General features: G+C 42.6%; 1 protein-coding gene across 5 annotated transcripts in view; it reads right to left on the bottom strand.

Moving 5' to 3' along the window:
- Positions 1-461: 461 nt before the first annotated feature.
- dlgap1b (discs, large (Drosophila) homolog-associated protein 1b) overlaps positions 462-18,689 on the bottom strand; it is a 231,801-nt gene continuing 213,573 nt past the window's right edge. For 3 of the 5 annotated variants that reach the window (XM_065019543.1, XM_029661525.2, XM_029661523.2), the window contains exons 10-13: positions 12,266-12,690; positions 11,078-11,169; positions 8,769-8,921; positions 462-4,442 (exon numbers count right to left, since the gene is read on the bottom strand). In XM_065019543.1, coding sequence (XP_064875615.1) covers positions 4,224-4,442; positions 8,769-8,921; positions 11,078-11,169; positions 12,266-12,690 — 889 coding nt within the window. In that variant the 3' untranslated portion in view covers positions 462-4,223. Of the gene's footprint in view, positions 4,758-8,768; positions 8,922-11,077; positions 11,170-12,265; positions 12,691-18,689 lie in introns of all 5 variants that reach the window. The other 2 variants (XR_003863768.2, XM_029661527.2) reach the window with 2 other exon arrangements.

Genomic DNA, 18,689 nt, shown 5'->3' on the forward strand with positions numbered 1-18,689 from the left:
AAAGGAGAGGTACTTGCTGAACTTGTCCAATCAGAATACAGATTTCTTTTGCAAAAGTTTTGCTATGGTGTGCTAGTAAACACCCTGATAGAGAAACGCAGGGCTGAGGAGGGTGAAATCCCTGGCTCCTCTCTGGGCTCTGGAAACACCGGTCAGCCTGTTGAATGTGATTGATGTGTGAGTAACAAAATCACCATACACTCTCTGCGTCCCTAATCGGGCACTGGTCAAAAGTAGTGCACTATAAAGGGAATAGGGTGCCATTCAGGACTAAACCTCCATGTGGTGTAGGAGTGACGAGGCAAAACCAAGGCCTTACAACTAAGGCCTTACAACTACGTAGTTATAGGGCCCCCCTCTGCATGAGGAGATTGACAGTAACTATTTAAATCTGTCTTATGTTGTAAGTGAAAACATGTGCGGCGTGCATTTCAATAAACACAACTAAGGTTAGCGTATGATGATTGGCAAGGTTTTTAATGCTGATCTTAGTTCCGTACACGTGCCATAACATCAACAGTGTAATAACATTAATTACAAAATGTATATCTGCCTAATATGTTTTTTGATTGTTTTTACATAGGGAAACATTCATTTATTTACAAATGTTCATTTTAATGGTTTTATGCCTATACATGGACTACATCATAAGCATCCTCCAGGATTGGTTAAAGTCTTGAGTTTGGCATTTCCCACAATCCAACATTCTTTACCACTTCCTGTAATCACCCTGCAATGTCAGGGTTTTGATATGTTACTATAATAACCATAAATAACGTCATAATTTGACTGACATTTGAATTGATTATAATAAAAAGGTGAAATAAAAATATAAAGAGCATCACAATTTGTATTAAATGACCTTAAAACCTAATGGGCAAAAAGGTACATAACCATTGTTACCTTCTCAATATTCTCTCTAAAATACATTGTTACTAAAAATAAAAATATCATACAGCTGAGTTACTTCGTCACATGCGTTAAATCACAATCAAATTGGACTTTCCTCTAAACTTCAATCATGAACATGTTTCTCATATACGTGGATAGCAGGAATTTTGTCCTTGTTTGGTAACAGTTACCCAATTTCACAAAACGCTAGCTATGTCAAACCAGTTTCAATATAGCTTAATAACACCCACACACCTTGAAAGATTATAACCGAGACCGTGAGTTCAAGATTGTCTCACCCATACGAGTAGCTGACTTCATATGAAGAAAATGCAAACTGATTGGAGTTGCAGAGAAGACGTAGCAACTGTCTTTTGACGAAGAAATCAATCATGAGACGTTGATCTGAACCGTTAAACCGCAGACCTGTAATGTTCAGGTTTTGCGTCCCCAATGGCACCCTATTCCATATAAAGTAGTGCACTGTGTAGGGAATAGGGTGCCATTTGGGACGCAACCCCTGTTGACTGGGTATGTTTACCGTATGAGACGAAGCCTTTTCATGGGTTACACACACACACACTCCCCCCCTCCCCCCCCACACACACACACATACAATGTATTTTTCTTCCCCTGAGGCTGATTTGTGCTCGACTATCACATTATAAATTAAGGCTGATTACCGAAACAGAATAAAAGGTGTCTTTCATTTCATAGAGCGAAAAAGATAATCATAATAATCAATATACACAGCATATGGGCCTTATCAGTGCATAATAATAATATTAATAATAAACAGTAATCATCTGTTTCTGAGGATTAATACAGAAATAGTGGATATAAAACACCATTCAACTTAAAACCCTATATTATTTTCATATTACTTTCAAATGGTTGAAGGTCAGCTTGGATGCTGAGACAGTACATAGATGTAAGAAGAAAATAATTCCCACTGTCCCTTTTTTGATAGAATAACAAAATACCTTGTCATATACAACAACGGAAACACTACATTAAGGCATCCTTCATAAAGGGTGCCTTAAAGTAAAGGAACATCAGTATTAGGTGATTTTCTTTCTTAGGGACAAATGATATTCTCAGCACAATATGATAAACAGAGTAAAATAAGTAAAAAACTACAAGAATGAAATGACAACATATCAATTAGCTCGTGTCAGCATGCGTATAATGTAGCAATATGTTCTTCAGTTAATGTCTTTGTACAGGCATATATCGCTCCGTTGAAAATGATAGGCAGGGCCTGTTTAGGAAAGTACTAACAGTATGTGGCTTCTGCTACATTAGTCACAGGCTGCCTCCCAAAATGGTACCCTGTTCCCTACATAGTGCATTACTTTTGACCAGAGCCCTATGAGCCCTGGTCAAAAGTAGTGAATTATATAGGCAAAAGGGTGCCGTTTGGGACACATACTGTACATAGTGAAAAGAAAGGCCCGTTTGGACCTTGAAAAATAGGAAGCACTTCAGAAACACTTTAACACACATATCCTCCCATACACACATACACCCGCTCTCGCAAACACGCACGGGCACACACACACACACACACACACAATATCACCACTTTTGTTTCTGGCAGACCCTGATTTCGTAGCACTGACCTCTCTCTGAGAGCTCCATACCTGACTGCCAGACAGGATTGGTGCTGTCGGCCCCCAGAATCCTACCACATCTGGGGGTAGACAGATTGACGTGACCCTGTGACCCATAACCCATAAAGGTCAGACATAGAGTGCAGCAGAATCAAGCCACTGTTCCTCCAACTGGACAGACTGCATTTGGAGAAACACAAAGAATAGTGTAATTGTCCGACACATACCGGCTTTCTTGTTTTGAGTTATTTTTTGGGGTTACTCTACAAAGACCTGTATTGATTATTGGTAAGTACTATCAATCACTACGCTACTCCTTTTACCCAAATCCCATTTTATAAAAGGTTTGGATTTTACAATTCAAAGTCATTTTTGCACATTGATATTATTGTCTACTTCCGACTGTGTTGATCCAGCTACTGTCTCTCGGCTTTGCAGTTTTACATGCAATAACAAAACAAGGAGTGATAAAAGTAAGTGGCTCCAATAGAACATCTAGGTGTTCATAGGTGTTGCATCAAAACCAATCATTGTTTCTTCGACAAAAATGTTTGTTTTTTGTGTGTGATTTTAATGCCAAGAGATATAGATCTGCTGTTGCCTGGATTTCAATAATAAGAGGCGAATCCTAAGTTATACTTAAGTGACATTTGTACTTAGTCTACCATTGACGTCAACGCATGACTGAGTCAACTCACATCGAATTGACTCCTAAATTAATTTAAAACTGACAGTTGCAATGGTCGCTGCTACATAGATGTCTTGATGCCTTGTACTGTGTCTCCAGAAGGTCTTAGATATGTCTCAGGTGTTCTCTCCTAACTACTCAAACGGGTTTAGGTCAATTACCTCTCTCGAGAACAGGTGTGTGTGTGTGTGTGTGTGTGTGAGTGCGTGTGCTTGCACATGTGTGTATGTGTGTGTTATAAATCCTGTGACAGTAGCATCCAACAGGGGAGTAGAGACTGGGTTTCTCTATTGTCTGCTGTCATTGTGTTGTGAGTCACAATAACAGCCTCCCCCAGGGTCACCAGAGGAGAGAGGCTGGCCTGAATTCCAAATGGCACCCTGTTTTCTATGTGGTGCACTACTTTTGACTAGGTAATTCACAAAAGTAGTGGACTATTTAAGGAATAGGGTGTCATGTGGGACACAAGCCACTGTCTCAGGCTGTCTGACACCCAACAGGATTAGCTAGTATGCCTTGACAGCGCTCGGTCTATACCCACTAGTACACTTCCCCTCCCTCCCTAACCGCCCTTCTGTTCCAAGGAATCAGAACAATTATACATTATGCATCAATACCGTGGTACTGGTATACCTGTTTGGGTGACAACAGGCCTTTTGGTTGGTGGAACATCGGTAAGAAGAGTTGCCATCACAAGAAGAAACATCTTTGGGAGTAAAGAGTGGGGGGAGCTACATGAAAAGCTGAAAGTTCAAGGAGAGGTTCAAATGGAGAGAAGAGGAAAAGTGAATACATATACAATATTCTCACTCCACCGGCTGCTGTGACCGTTTTTGTGGAAGTCGATAAATGTGATTATATTACAAGCACCCTACCCTCGCCATTCAGTGCAGATGAGTGTCTTGACAGTGTCACTCGGTGTGAGTGTGTGTGTGTGTACCTTTGAAGGTGTGTCGGTTTGTGTGTGTGTGTGTGTGTGTGTGTGTCTCTGTCTGTTTGTGTGTGTGTGTCTTTGTCTGTGTGTGTGTGTCTCATAATCTGGTCTGGGCCTCTGGGATGTAGATCTCGATACTGTCTGCTGCTCTCTCGGTGACCGAGCTCTGTCGGACCGAGAGCGCCCGCTTGGCGGCCAGCAGGCGTTTGCGAGCCTCCAGCCGCTGTCTCTCGGAGCTCTCCAGAGAACGGTCCCTGGCCAGGGGAGGGTGGCCCTTGTGGGGCTTCTTTGGCACTGGAGGGGCAAACCTTCTCTCCTGGATGGACGGGGGAGGACAAACAACTACAGTTACAGGCCATCCTCTGTGCCTCTGGCAGTAGGGGCACAATGTCAGGCATTTTGTGTGGGGTTAGAGAGTGCATGACATCAGCATTTTGTTGGAGTTTGCATGGTGTGAGAGCATGCAACAGGGTTCACGTGAGTGAGGTTATGGTTGATGGTTGTGGTGGCCATTTTGTGAGAGTGCACGGCTGTAGGTAGGCGGCCATGTGCGTAGGGTAAGAGCGGCCAGCGAGGTCAGCTAGGCCCCAAGGTGCATGGCAGGTAGACTGACTTCTCAAAACCCAGCTCACTGTCAACAACAAAACAATCAAAAATACAACAGATAGGCAGTCACGTCAGGCAGGCTATCGCACAACATCACAACAATAAAATGACATGCATTACAACACTCTCATGCTACATTGAACCAAAATCTATGGTAACTTTGGACATTAAAAAGCTTGGAACATATTTGAATAACAGTGAAAGTATAAGCATGCAGGGCTAATTTTGTTCTTCATTCTATTGCATTACTTCCAGGCTTTAAAGGGATAGTTCACCCAATTTACAAAATTACATAGTGCATTCGGAAGGGATTCAGACCCCTTCCCTTTTTCCAAATTCTGTTACATTACAGCCTTATTCTAAAACGGGTTAAATGCAAAAAAATCCTCATAGATCTACACACAATACCCCATAGTGATAAAGCGAAAACAGGTTTTTCTAAATATTTTCTAATTTATTACAAATAATAACAGAAATAACTTATTTACATAAGTATTCAGACCCATGTTTGGTCAATTCTGATTGGATATGATTTGGAAAGGCACACACTTGTCTACAGCAGAGTTTCGTAAAGTCTGGGTCTGTTAAAGTACGGACCTGTTAATGATGGGGCACGACCTAAATGTATAATTATTTCATGAATTACTGGAATTTATTTGGCCAAGTACAACTGCGCTCTCGGTTCAGTGCGCTCTCTGCTTAGCAGCGGTCTCTGCTCAGTTTGGCAGCTGCTCGAGTGCGAGAGGTAGAGGGAGATGCCCATGTGCTTCGCGGTTTACCAGATCTTTTTTCTGCAGTTTTCTTGAAGATCATTCCGCGACCAACGCGTTGCAGCGCTGTGGTTCAAGCCACTGACTTGTTATTCCCACTCGCCATCACTCACCACTGTCATGAAATGGACTCATGCTAGCCACAAGTTCTGACTGAGCTCAATCGTCATGAAACGCAGATACAGTGATGAATGTGTCTCTTTCATACAAACTTTGAGAAATAACAAGGAGCGCCAACAATGTGTTTTGTGTGGGGATTTGCGTAGTAATGAGTCTCTCAAAACGAAAAAAATTAATAAAGTGGAAAAGTGGAAAAGTAAGTCAACTAACAAGGCATTGTTGTCATTTTATAAACAGGCGATGATAACCAAAAATAAGGGAGTACTATCTCTCATAGTAGTAAATGTGAATTTAACTTTCAAACAATCCCCTGGCCTTGTAACGTTACACAGCTAATAGCTAACGTTAGCCAAATCAAGCTAACTAGCTACTGAAAGTGCAACCCTAAGAAACAGTACAGATGAAGATGAAAAATTCAGGCCTACTGTACATCTTACTGTAGCAATGATTGCTGAAAACAAGTCTAGGTTGGAACTGTTGCAAGTAATACTTTTTATTCTGAACTGGCATAAACGGATTGAAGCGATATGCTTTTTGAGACAAACTCTCACACAGTTCTGGGTTGCTCATCTGCAGCAGGAAGCGGTCTCCTGCCTGACTGAGAAAGCAATAGATATTCTGATCCAGTTTGGCACCACATACCTATGCAAGTCAGGGTTCTCAAGTACAGAAACAGTCTCAATGCTGAGCATCACCTCAGTGTTGCACTGTTAAAAACTGATCCCAGAATAGACATGCTTGTTGAAAACTTCAACCAGCCACACACCTCTCATTGGGACTGTGTGTGTGTGTGTTTTCTACATCTGTGTGATGTGATCAATCAGTTTATTCCAGTTCATAATATATATTTTTTAAAAGCTTTTTAACAGCAGCAGTTCCAACCTAGACTTTCTATCAACAATAATTTATACAGTAAGCTTAGGTTTGAACGATCAAAAAGCCTGTGTTTGTGTGTGTGTTCTGTTATACATCTGTGTGATGTGATCAATCTGTTAATTCCAGTTCATAATTAAATGATTTATTGTTTTTTAACTGCAACAGTTCCAACCTAGACAGGTATGTAAGAGTGTTTTAATTGGAGATAAATAAACATGAAAATATTTATGGGTATTTCATTGTTATTTGTTTTTGTCTATATTGCTTTTTTTTTAGGCATAAGGGCAATGAAATGTACAGATAATTATGTATAGTTGCATATTTTCCTTAGCTTGGGTCCCAGGAAAACACAGAATTTCTCATTTGGGTCCCAGGCTGAAAAGGTTTAAGAACCCCTGGTCTACAGTACCAGTCAAAAGTTTGGACACACCTATTCATTCAAGGGGTTTTCTTTATTTGAACTATTATCTACATTATATAACACTTGTGAAGACATCAAAACTATGAAATAACCAAAAAAGTGTGAAACAAATCAAAATATATTTTATATTTAAGATTCTTCATGAGGTAGCCACCTGGTATAGATTTCAATTAACAGGTGTGCCTTATTAAAAGTGAATTTATGTCAATTATTTTCTTCTTAAAGTATTTGAGAGAATCAGTTGTGTTGTGACAAGGCAGGGGTGGTATACAGAAGATAGCCCTACTTGGTAAAATATAAAGTTCCTACTTTGGCAAGAACAGCTCAAATTAGCAAAGAGAAACAAGAGTCCATCATTACTTTAGAACAAGAAGGTTAGTCAATTTGGAAAATTTCAAGAACTTTGAAAGTTCCATCAAGTGCAGTCACAAAAATCATCAAGCACTATGATGAAACTGGCTCTAATGAGGACCGCGACAGGAATGGAAGACCCCGAGTTACCTCCGCTGCAGAGGATAAGTTCATTAGAGTTACCAGCCTTAGAAATTTCAGCCCAAATAAATGCTTCACAGAGATCAAGTAACAGACATATCTCAACATACACTGTTCAGAGGAGACTGCGTGAATCAGGCCTTCATGGTCAAATTGCTGCAAAGTAACCACCACTAAAGGACACCAATAAGAAGAACAGATTTGTTTGGGCCAAGAAACACGAGCAATGGACATTAAACCGGTGGAAATCTGTCCTTTGGTCTGTTGAGTCCAAATGGTAGATTTTTGGTTCCGACCGCCATGTCTTTGTGAGATGCAGAGTAGGTGAACGAATGACCTCCGCATGTGTGGCTCCTACCGTGAAGCATGGAGGAGGAGTTGTGATGGTGTGGGGGTGCTTCGCTGGTGACACTGTCTGTGATTTATTTAGAATTCAAGGCACACTTAGCCAGCATGGCTACCACAGCATTCTGCAGCGATACGCCATCCCATCTGGTTTGCGCTTAGTGGGACTATCATGTGTTTTTCAACAGAACAATTACCCAACACACCTCCAGGCTGTGTACGGGCTATTTGACCAAGAAGGAGAGTGATGGAGGACTGCATCAGATGACCTGGCCTCCACAATCAACCTGACCTCAACCCAATTGAGATGGTTTGGGATGAGTTGGACCGCAGAGTGAAGGAAAAGCAGCCAACAAGTGCTCAGCATATGTGGGAACTCCTTCAAGACTGTTGGAAAAGCATTCCAGGTGAAGCTGGTTGAGCGAATGCCAATAGTGTGCAAAGCTGTCATCAAGGCAAGGGGTGGCTACTTTGAAGAATCTAAAATATATTTTGATTCATTTAACACTTTTTTGGTTACTACATGATTCCAAATGTGTTATTTCATAGTTTTGATGTTTTCACTATTATTCTAAAATGTAGAAAATAGTACAAATAAAGAGTATAGGGTCTGAATACTTGTAAATGTCATATTTCAGTAAATAAAATAAAAATAAATTAGCAAAAATTTATAAAAAACATTTTTTTTCTTTGTCATTATGGGGTATTATGTGTAGATAGATGAGGAAAAATGATTTAATCCATTTTAGAATAAGGCTGTAACGTAACAAAATGTGAAAAAAGTCAAGGGGTCTGAATACTTTACGAATGCACTGTACTGGTGGACAGAAATGCAAAAAAGTTAGCATTTGGAGACAGTGGCCAGATAAACAAAACCAATGCATGGATTACTCTCACACGTTGCTTATAGATTGCTTACAGTATAACCAATATGCCATTTAGTAATTTGGGTGAACTATCCCTTTACTTTAAGGTGGATCTGGTCTATAGGGTCCACTACATTGAGTGCTACCTTTATCTCTGGGGGGTCCAGGGGTTTCCAGTTGTTGGCTTTGAGTTGGTGGAGCTCATCAAATTTCAGGCTGATGTTCTCGATCGACAGCTGCAGCATGTCCCAGAAGCCTGCTAGGTCCTGGGAACTGGGCCTCGGGTGGGAATTGGGGTTCTGATACACACAGAGAGTTTCAGTATAGAGTTTAGAGTTTGGACACTGAGGTTCTTGCCTTTACATGGCACAACATAATTCTATGGCAGCCATGTTGGTTCCTCATATTCGGGCCGTTCTAGAATTGTGGTGGCATTTGCGTCCCTCGCCTTTGTAACCATGAAAAACACTCAAATGAATTACAGTCACACAACATGTTTCGCTATCTATTGAACTGTTTATCAATGATAAACATAATGCAAGTAAGTCATTTATACTGAACAACTTTGTTTATGCATTGTTTAAAGTACTTAGGGTAAGCAAATTGGCTTGTCCCAGGAGGGATGTGTAGAGTATAGTGACATGTTTTGGGGATGTAAAATATAAATGGAGGGAACTAACATTGTGAGGAAAATGATTAATCACAAATGTGATTTTCCCATGTTGCGTTTATATTTCCACACAATGAGGTTGGAATGATACTATGAAATAGTGAAAATGATGATAAAGCCCTTTTAGTGCCTGTTTTAGTTGGATGGCGTTTTGGAGGTAAATAGACCAATAAAAAAAGAAGAGTTCCAAAAATCTCTGCCAATTACAGCTACCCAGCTAGCACATTTGGTTCCTTGAAATGTGTTATTTTTTACAATGGTTGTGGGAACAAAGCCATACTGTTAGTTTCCTGACTGGGGAAACTGAAAATGTTTTGACATTTTTTTTGTCTGTTCTGTGAACATACCTTTTTAGGTTGCAGGGAGGTTCTGAGAACGTTTAACTCTGCTTCCTTGAAAGTTTCCCTGGGAGGTTTTATTAACGCTCTTAGAACTGAAATGATAGGTTATTTGGATGTTTTAGAATAACCTCCTTAAAACCTTCACTGAATGTTTCAATAAGACTTTTAATAACACAGATAACCCAAAATAAGCTAACTTTTTTGAACTCCAAACACAGATAGGACACATGGAAATTCATTTCCTTAGTTAATGAATCATGTGAACACACACTTTTTTACTTTATTGTGTCGTGGCGTCAGTGAGATTTGAACTTATGATCTTTGGTCCTCTATACATTGAATTAGTCTACTGCAGCACCAGGATGGGAAAGCGAAAGGGAGATACCTAGTCAGTTGTTCAACTGAATGCATTCAACTGAAATGTGTCTTCCGCATTTAACCCAACCCCTCTGAATCAGAGAGGTGGGGGGGGGGGGCTGCCTTAATCGAGCTAGCATTCCATGTTTGTTTTTTACGCATGCAAAGCTATTTATTTTAGTCTATTCAAACAGACCGCATTTCAAAAGGAAACTCATTAAGATCAGGTGTGGCCAATTAGTGGGCATGGCCGACACACCTGAACACCACTGGCGTACCACACACCCCCGCAAAAAAAATACCTGTAAATGATTGATGACCTGAGATATGAGCATTTGTGGCATCCATTTCACAGAATCCTAATTTTTACATTTACTTACAAAATATCATTGGTGTTACTATTCCTACTTGTGGCACAATGTTATCATAATGATACAAATAATTTACAGTAATTAAGCTACCATATTAATTGACTTAGAATGGGAAGATGCACCCAGATCCATATAAATAAATACAAATCAAGAATTATTTTCCAAAATGCTATGCCCAAATGACATTGCAATTCAAGAACGACCCATTTACCAAAAGCACTTCATGGAATTTTCAGATTTTTAAACAATGCTATGTAACTGAATGTAGAGAACAAAAACAGGATTTCCAAATACTGATGAATGAATAAATGAAATGCTCAAAGGCTCTGACATGGCACCCATTCTAAAAGTTGTCTGAACTCTCTGAACATATGGCTTTGCACACGACTGTGTTGGACTTGGAACCATTCCAATTTTCCTATCAGTATGTCATCAGCATACTAGTCTGGGACTATTTCACCTTGTCCCTCCACACTTCAAAGTTATTATGCTTTGAGTGGTGAGTGGTGATAGACTAGACTACTATCCAGCTAGAATTTGCATGCATAGCAGTGTTTGGCCTGACACAGTGTCAATTATAAGCTTGTATAGATCATCACATTATGTGACAGTTGGCTCTGATGGGCCTGCTGACACAGTAGACTAACTCTGCAGTGTGGGTGTGTGTGTGTGTGTGTGTGTGTGTGTGTGTGTGTGTGTGTGTGTGTGTTACATACCTGATTATCCTTACACAGCTCCCGAAACTGCTGGAACTTCTGAGACATAAGCAGCTGGGCACTCCCTATTGCACTGCGGATCTTCCCCAGTACTGCAGAAACACACACACACACACACACAGACTTTGCCTTTGATGAGTGCAAGGCTATAAATATGTGATGAGAGGGAACTGGGAACCTAAACTGTGAATTCTGATGAGAAGGGGAATGTTTATCCTGCACACCAAATAAACATACCTCCTAACATGACATTGAGTTGGGAATGTAGAAAACCAGCCTCCTGTCTCAATACGCAACCTCGAATTAGGGGGAAAATACACTGCAGAATCACTAGTCAAGGGCTGCCCAGCAGACAGTCGCCCTTCACCTACTGTAACCATGTGTTCTCTCCATCGGAAATAATGCATTAGCAGTAAAGGAAGAAATAAGTTATGTCACTAGGGACAAATCTAAGGAGTAGTATTCAAGCCGAATAAAGTCTACCACATTGTGCCCATGTGTCCCAAATGACACACTAATCCCTTTTTAGTGCATTACTTTTGACCAGAGCCCAGTGGGGCCTATATTGGAAATAGGATGCCATTTGGGATGCAGAGAGTGTCAGTGTGGCACTGATAGTGTGGAGCTATGGAGCTGGCAGCAGGCTTGAGGAGCTTATTAAGCGGGTTTGAGCATGAAAACCCCCATTGAGCATTGCTGTGAGAGGTCATTATACTGTTTATCTACAGGACAGATGTATGGCCGGACCCGTCCAGCAGCTAGCTCCCTATTGATGACTATGTCTGCAGAGGAGATAGCAGGCAACAAGCAGGCATTGTGGCTCGCTGCTATGAATGCCATGGCAGTGTCTCTCAAATGGCACAATAGTTCCTATGTAGTGCACTACTTTTGACCAGAGCCCTATATTGAGCCCTATCTGGAGATATAGGGTGCCATTTTGGGACTCAGACAATTTCCCTCGGTCTATTTGACACAGGGAAGGATGGGGAAAAACAGAGATACAAAGAGAGGGAAAACAACTTATATGGCCTTCAGGTCAACATCACCCAAAAACACGAAGAGAGAGAGAAGTGATTCTACTGACTCACTACCCCTAATGCACCGCTTTTGCTCCCGTTCGCACATATTCAGCTCCATATCCATGGGTTGATGTTGTTTATGTACATGCACGTGTGTTGTCCCACTCACTCTCCTCCGGCAGCTCGTTCTCCATCTCGTCCTGCTCCATCTGCCGGCACCAGCCCTCCATACGCTCCATCTCGGCTTGGAGAAGCTTCAGGAACCACCTCCCGTCCCTGGAACACATCAACCCCCGTCCCCCCACCACCACCTCCATGGGGTCTTCCACCTGGTCCATCCAGGGGTCTGGCGGGGGCAGGATGGATGGGTCCAAACCCACCTCGCCGTACTCCTCCACGGTCAGGGCGTGGTAGTGGTTGCCCGAGCCCTGGATGGAGACGGTAGAGGTGGCGGCGTCCCGGGAGTACTGGCGGGGCATGGTGGCCGAGTGGCGTATCACCATCTCTGGGGCGTCGACGGGACAGTAGTCAGGGTCGTCTAGGTCGGCTTGGACCGCCGTGGTCACACTGTTGGACCTGGTCATCCTGCGATAACTGGAAAGAGAACCACAGATTAGAGATCAGAGTTAGTGGATGTGGGGTTAATAGAAGACATGCGGGCTTAGTATATCAACACAGATCCCAGATCAGATCGGACAGGTGTGGGGTGTTTGGGAGTGGTGTCATGGGGGCGTTTGGTCACCTGGCTGATTCAGAAGCGATGGAGCGTGGCCTCATCAGTCACCGTGCCCTGCTGTAGGGCTAAGTCTTAGAGATAACATACACCCACCCTCAGGGCCCTGCTGTATAGCTTGGGGTGCAGCTTTGATTTAGCCTGAGAGGCTTTGTGCCCCTGTAAGACTCCTCTTGCCAAGTCTCTCAGAGCAAAGTGCCAACACACAGCCACAAAGTCACACACTTGCACACAGATAACATCTTTTCAAAATACACAGATGGGCACACACACATGCAAACACACACACACGCAAACACACACGCACACACACGCACGCACACACACACACACACAGTGCTAGAGAGAAGTGCCAACTAAATGTACAATTAGTGGACAGCCAGCAACCAGAGGACACCAGCAGACTACAACAGGATACAAGATAAACAGATAAATGACAGAAAATCATTCACATGCTCTCACACGCCATTTTTTACTACAGTTTACTATAAAATACTACAATACTTACTATAGAATTCTGTAGTAAACTGTTGTATACTGTAGAATACTATACTACACCCTGTTGTATCCCTCGATCATGTGTACTACTTAGTATATAATGTTGTAGTATACTGTAGTAAATAATAACTTTTCAAAATATGCACACGGACGCACGCACGCACGCACACGCGGCGAGGAGGGGAGTGTTAGAGAGAGAGGTACCAACTGAATGCACAATGAGTGGACAGACAGCAGCCAATGACACCAGCAGACTACAACAGGATGCAAGATAAACACTAACACTAAACACTGTAGGGCAGTCAAATTCCACGTGTAGTAGGCCTGATTATTGGTCTGCACATGCTCTGGGTACACGGCTAGGGATGCCGTCTGGGCCGGCAGCCTTGCGAGGGTTAACCCGCTTAAATGTCTTACTCACGTCGGCCGTGGAGAAGGAGAGCCTATAGTCCTTTGTAGCGGGCCGTGTCGGTGGCACTGTGTTATCCTCAAAGCGGGCGAAGAAGGTGTTTAGTAAGTACGGAAGCACAAGACGTTGGTGTCCGCGACGTGGCTGGTTTTCACTTTGTAGTCCGGTGATTGTCTGTAGACCTTGTCACATTCGTCTTGTGTCTTAGCCGTTGAATTGCGACTCCACTTTGTCTCTGTACTGACGTTTTGCCTGTTTGATTGCCTTACGGAGGGAATAGCAACACTGCTGGTATTCGGACATGTTCCTCGTCACCTTGCCATGGTTAAATGCGGTGGTTCGGGCTTTAAGTTTTGCACGAATGCTGCCAGTTTTAATAGTCACAGCAGGTACCATATCTCCTATACACTTCCTGATAAACTCAGTCACCGTATTCCTGTATTCATCAATGTTATTCTCAGAGGCTACCCGGAACATATCCCAGTCTGCATGATTAAAACAATCTTGAAGCATGGATTCCGTTTGCTCAGACCAGCTTGAATAGACCTTAGCACGGGTACTTCCTGTTTGAGTTTCTGCCTACAGTACCGTGCAAAAGTATTCACCCCCTTGGCATTTTTCCTATTTTGTTTCATTACAAGCTGTTTTAAAATGATTTTTATTTAGATTTCAAGTAATGGACATACACGAAATAGTCCAAATTGGTGAAGTGAAATGAACAAAATAACTTTTTTTGTGGGGCCTCCCGGGTGGTGCAGTGGTTAAGGGCACTGTCCTGCAGCACCAGCTGTGCCACCAGAGACCCTATGTTCGCGCCCAGGCTCTGTCGTAACCGGCCGGCGACCAGGAGGTCCGTGGGGTGCGACGCACAATTGGCCTAGCGTCGTCCGGGTTAGGGAGGGGTTGGCCGGTAGGGATATCCTTGTCTCATCGCGCACCAGCGACTCCTGTGGCGGGCCAGGCGCAGTGCGCGCTAACCAAGGTTGCCAGGTGCACGGTGTTTCCTCTGACACATTGGTGCGGCTGGCTTCCGGGTTGGATGCGCGCTGTGTTAAGAAGCAGTGCGGCTTGGTTGGGTTGTGTATCGGAGGACGCATGACTTTCAACCTTCGTCTCTCCCGAGCCCATACGGGAGTTGTAGCGATGAGACAAGATAGTAGCTACTAAACAATTGGATACCACGAAATTGGGGAGAAAACGGGTCAAATAAATTTAAAAAACACAAAAAAACGGAAAAGTGGTGCATGCATAATGGGGCAAAAAAGTATTTAGTCAGCCACCAATTGTGCAAGTTCTTCCACTTAAAAAGATGTGGGAGGCCTGTAATTTTCATTACAATTGTTTCACAATAAAAAATGTTTTGCATCCTCAAAGTGGTAGGCATGTTGTTTAAATCAAATGATACACACCCCCCCCAAAATCAATTTTAATTCCAGGTTGTAAGGCAACATCATAGGAAAAATGCCAAGTGGCTGAATACTTTCGCAAGCCACTTTATAGGAAGGGCGGAGAAAAATGGAGTTGTGATCAGATTTGCCGAAGGGAGGGCGGGGCAGGTCCTTGTAGGCATTTCAAAAAGTTGAGTAGCAGTGGTCTCCAATGTTTTACCAGCACGAGTACTACAGTCGACGAGCTGGTAGAACTTTGGTAGTGTTTTCCTCAAATTTGCTGTTAAAATCCACAGCTACAATAAATGCAGCCTCAGAATATGTGGTTTCCAATTTGCATAAAATCCATTATAGTAGGGAGTAATATACTCTGAAGCGGTGGACGGTGTGCACGCCTCCTGAGTTGGACTAGAAGTTCACTCCGAATACCTCTTCTCCGCCGGCGGTGTTTTGGAGCAGGCTCTGGAATAAGTATCCAATTTGGGAAAGTTGTATTCCTGGTAATAATGCTGGTGAGTTACCGCCACTGTGATATTCCAAAGGTATTTCCGGCTGTATGTAATAACACAAAAAAATAATCTGGGCTAGTAAATGTAAGAAATAACACACCAAAAACAAAAATTCTGCAAAGTTTTTAGGAGCCAGAAGCAGAGCTGCCATATCCGTCGGCACCATCTTCATCTTCATGTGCTTGTCAAATTGTGAATGAGAGACTGATGAAATATGTACAGGCTGCGCAAAAAAAAAACTAAATAAAGCAACTTTTTTCAAATCATCATAAGTCGCATCATGCAGCCTTACAAAGTATTAAAAATCAAAACATATTGCCCAACTTTTGTAGAACAGCTAAAGTTACATTAATAACTCTAAATTAAGCATATAGGACTACCTATGTCACGCCCTGGCCATAGAGAGGCTTTTATTCTCTATTTTGGTTAGGCCAGGGTGTGACTAGGGTGGGCATTCTAGTTTCTTTATTTCTATGTTTTCTATTTCTTTGTGTTTGGCCGGGTGTGGTTCTCAATCAGAGGCAGCTGTCTATCGTTGTCTCTGATTGAGAATCATACTTAGGTAGCCTTTTTCCCACCTGAGTTTGTGGGTAGTTGTTTTCTGTATAGTTGCAGGTACCTTACAGAACTGCTCGTTTCTCACCTTGTTATTTTTGTTCTAGTGTTCAGATTTGAATAAATATCATGAACACGTACCACGCTGTGCTTTGGTCCACTCCTTCTTCATCAGACGAGCGTTACAACCTATTTCTTTGTTAACCGCATGTGCACACCTCAAATCGCTTGGAGAAATATCCTTTCTATTTTATTCAGCTTTGTTCAATTGTATTCTTCATACTATAAAATAATGCCACGAAATTCTAAGCAAATCTTGTCTGCTAAATGAACAAGTGTAGCCCACAGCCATATGGCATAGCCAGATCAGGACCTAACATAAGGACAACTCAGAGTATGCTATCGTGTTAATCTGAAATAGACAACATTTTCTTCATATCATGTCTCGTTAAACCTGTAAAATAAATAATGGATTTATTGTGAATGTGTAGGTAATATTTCATGGATTTATTAGATTTCTTCTTAATGTAGATGTTCCAAAGGTCTGCATCAGTGGCTTGTAGGCTGTGTGTGGAGCCAGGAGATGCTTAATATGTTTATGTTAATTTCTGTCAATTACAGTGAGACCGGCAAGTATTTACTTGACAATCACCGGTTGACAACATTTTGTGACCGCCACAGCCCTGCTGACATGAATGACAGAAAATCATTCTCTCGCTCTCTCCCTGACATGACCTGCTCACAGGGTGATACACAGACCCTGAAGTCGCTCCATCCATCAGCCTCACCCCATCTCTGGCCAGTCCCCCCTCCTCCACTTCACCCATTTATCTATACCTCCTCTGCTCCATTAATCTCCCTTCTTTCATGAACAGAGAGCAAGAGGGGGAGAGGAGCAGGAGAGAACAAACACACTCACAGTGGAGGGCTACCAGCGCCTGTGTGTGTGTGTGTGCGTGTGTGTGTGTGTGTGTGCTCACAGCTGTTAAAGAGTAACTGTGCTCTGATCAGGTGTGTAGTCATAATGATCTCAGGCTGCTTTATAGCAGCTCCCTCCTAGCAACTTCCTGTCTGTGTCAGGGCAGAGAGGGGCAAGGCCAAACACAAGCGGCGTGTGAGAGAGAGGGGGAGGGGAGAGGGGGGGAGTAGGGAGTAGGGAATGAGATGAGGGAGTGACAGGGACAGAGAAAAAAGAGAGTAGAGAAGAGGGAGAGAAGGAAGCGAGAGAGAGAGAGCGAGAGGGGTGGATTAAGGAAAGAGGGAGGAAGGGAGAGTGAGAGAGAGGGTGGCAGTAGGGAGAGAAGACAAAAGCAACACAGGTTATTTTTACAGTGCAGTCAGGTGGAGTCCTTCACAGGGCCTTGTAAATTACTTCAGGGGTTAAGGGTGGCCTGCTCTGCTCTGTTGTATTCTACTCTGCTCTGCTCTGTTCCGCTCCGTTGTGCTCGGTTCTGCTCTGTTCTGCTCTACTCTGCTCTGTTCTGCTCGCCAACTGGGGGAAAAGCTGCTCCAAGACTGGATGACTGTCAGTCTGGATTGTGGCTACAGGATTGTGGCTACACCTTTTATAGTGCACTACTTTTGACCAGAGCCTTTTGAACAGAGATCTCTGGGTCCTGGTCAAAATTGTGCACTATGTAGGGAATAGGGTTCCATTAGAGTCGCAGTCCATTTCTCTGTCCCTTTGTCCTCTTTGACAGGACCATAAAGCAGTAGAAGGTCTGACTGGCTCTGACTTTTCAAGGCGGTCAAAGTGGGTTGAGGACAATATGATTTGAAAACTAGGACCACTATTGACTGCAAAGCCAGCTGTGGAAAAAAAATCCAACCTTCACCTACCCCATTTGCTGCCATGAGTTGACCATATGGAATGTGTGGGGTCATGACATAAGTCGGAACATCTCTGTAGAGTAGTTGCTGTTTGAATGAGGATTTGAAGTTAGATTGAACTTGGTAGTGCTGTATTCAGCTGTGTTAAGTACTTCAGTCATTAATATTTTAAAGTATTACTTATTAACCTGTTGAGTGTAGAGGGCAGTATTTTGATGTTTGGATGAAAAACGTACAAAATGAAACTGCCTATTTCTCAGGCCCAGAATCTAGAATATGCATATAATTGTCAGATTAGGATAGAAAACACTCTAAAGGTTCCAAAACTGTCAGAATATTGTCTGTGAGTATAACAAAACTGATATTGCAGGCAAAAACCTGAGGAAAATCCAACAAGGAAGTGCCTAAGAGAAACTAATCTCCCTGTTCCATTGCATGCCTCCCTCCATTTAAAGGGATATCAACCAGATTCCTTTCCCTATGGCTTCCACACGGTGTGAATAGTCTTTAGACATAGTTTCAGGCTGTTATTCTGAAAAATGAGCGAGAAGGATCACATCACGTCAATGGATGGCTGGGTGCCAGCAGAGTTTTGCATGCGCAACAGCTTGGAGCAGACATTTTCTCTCTCTCTCATATTGAAAAAGCTACGGTCCGATAATCTTTATCGA

This window comes from Oncorhynchus nerka, linkage group LG6 (assembly GCF_034236695.1).
Source record: "Oncorhynchus nerka isolate Pitt River linkage group LG6, Oner_Uvic_2.0, whole genome shotgun sequence".
In the NCBI taxonomy this organism is placed as follows: Eukaryota; Metazoa; Chordata; class Actinopteri; order Salmoniformes; family Salmonidae; genus Oncorhynchus; species Oncorhynchus nerka.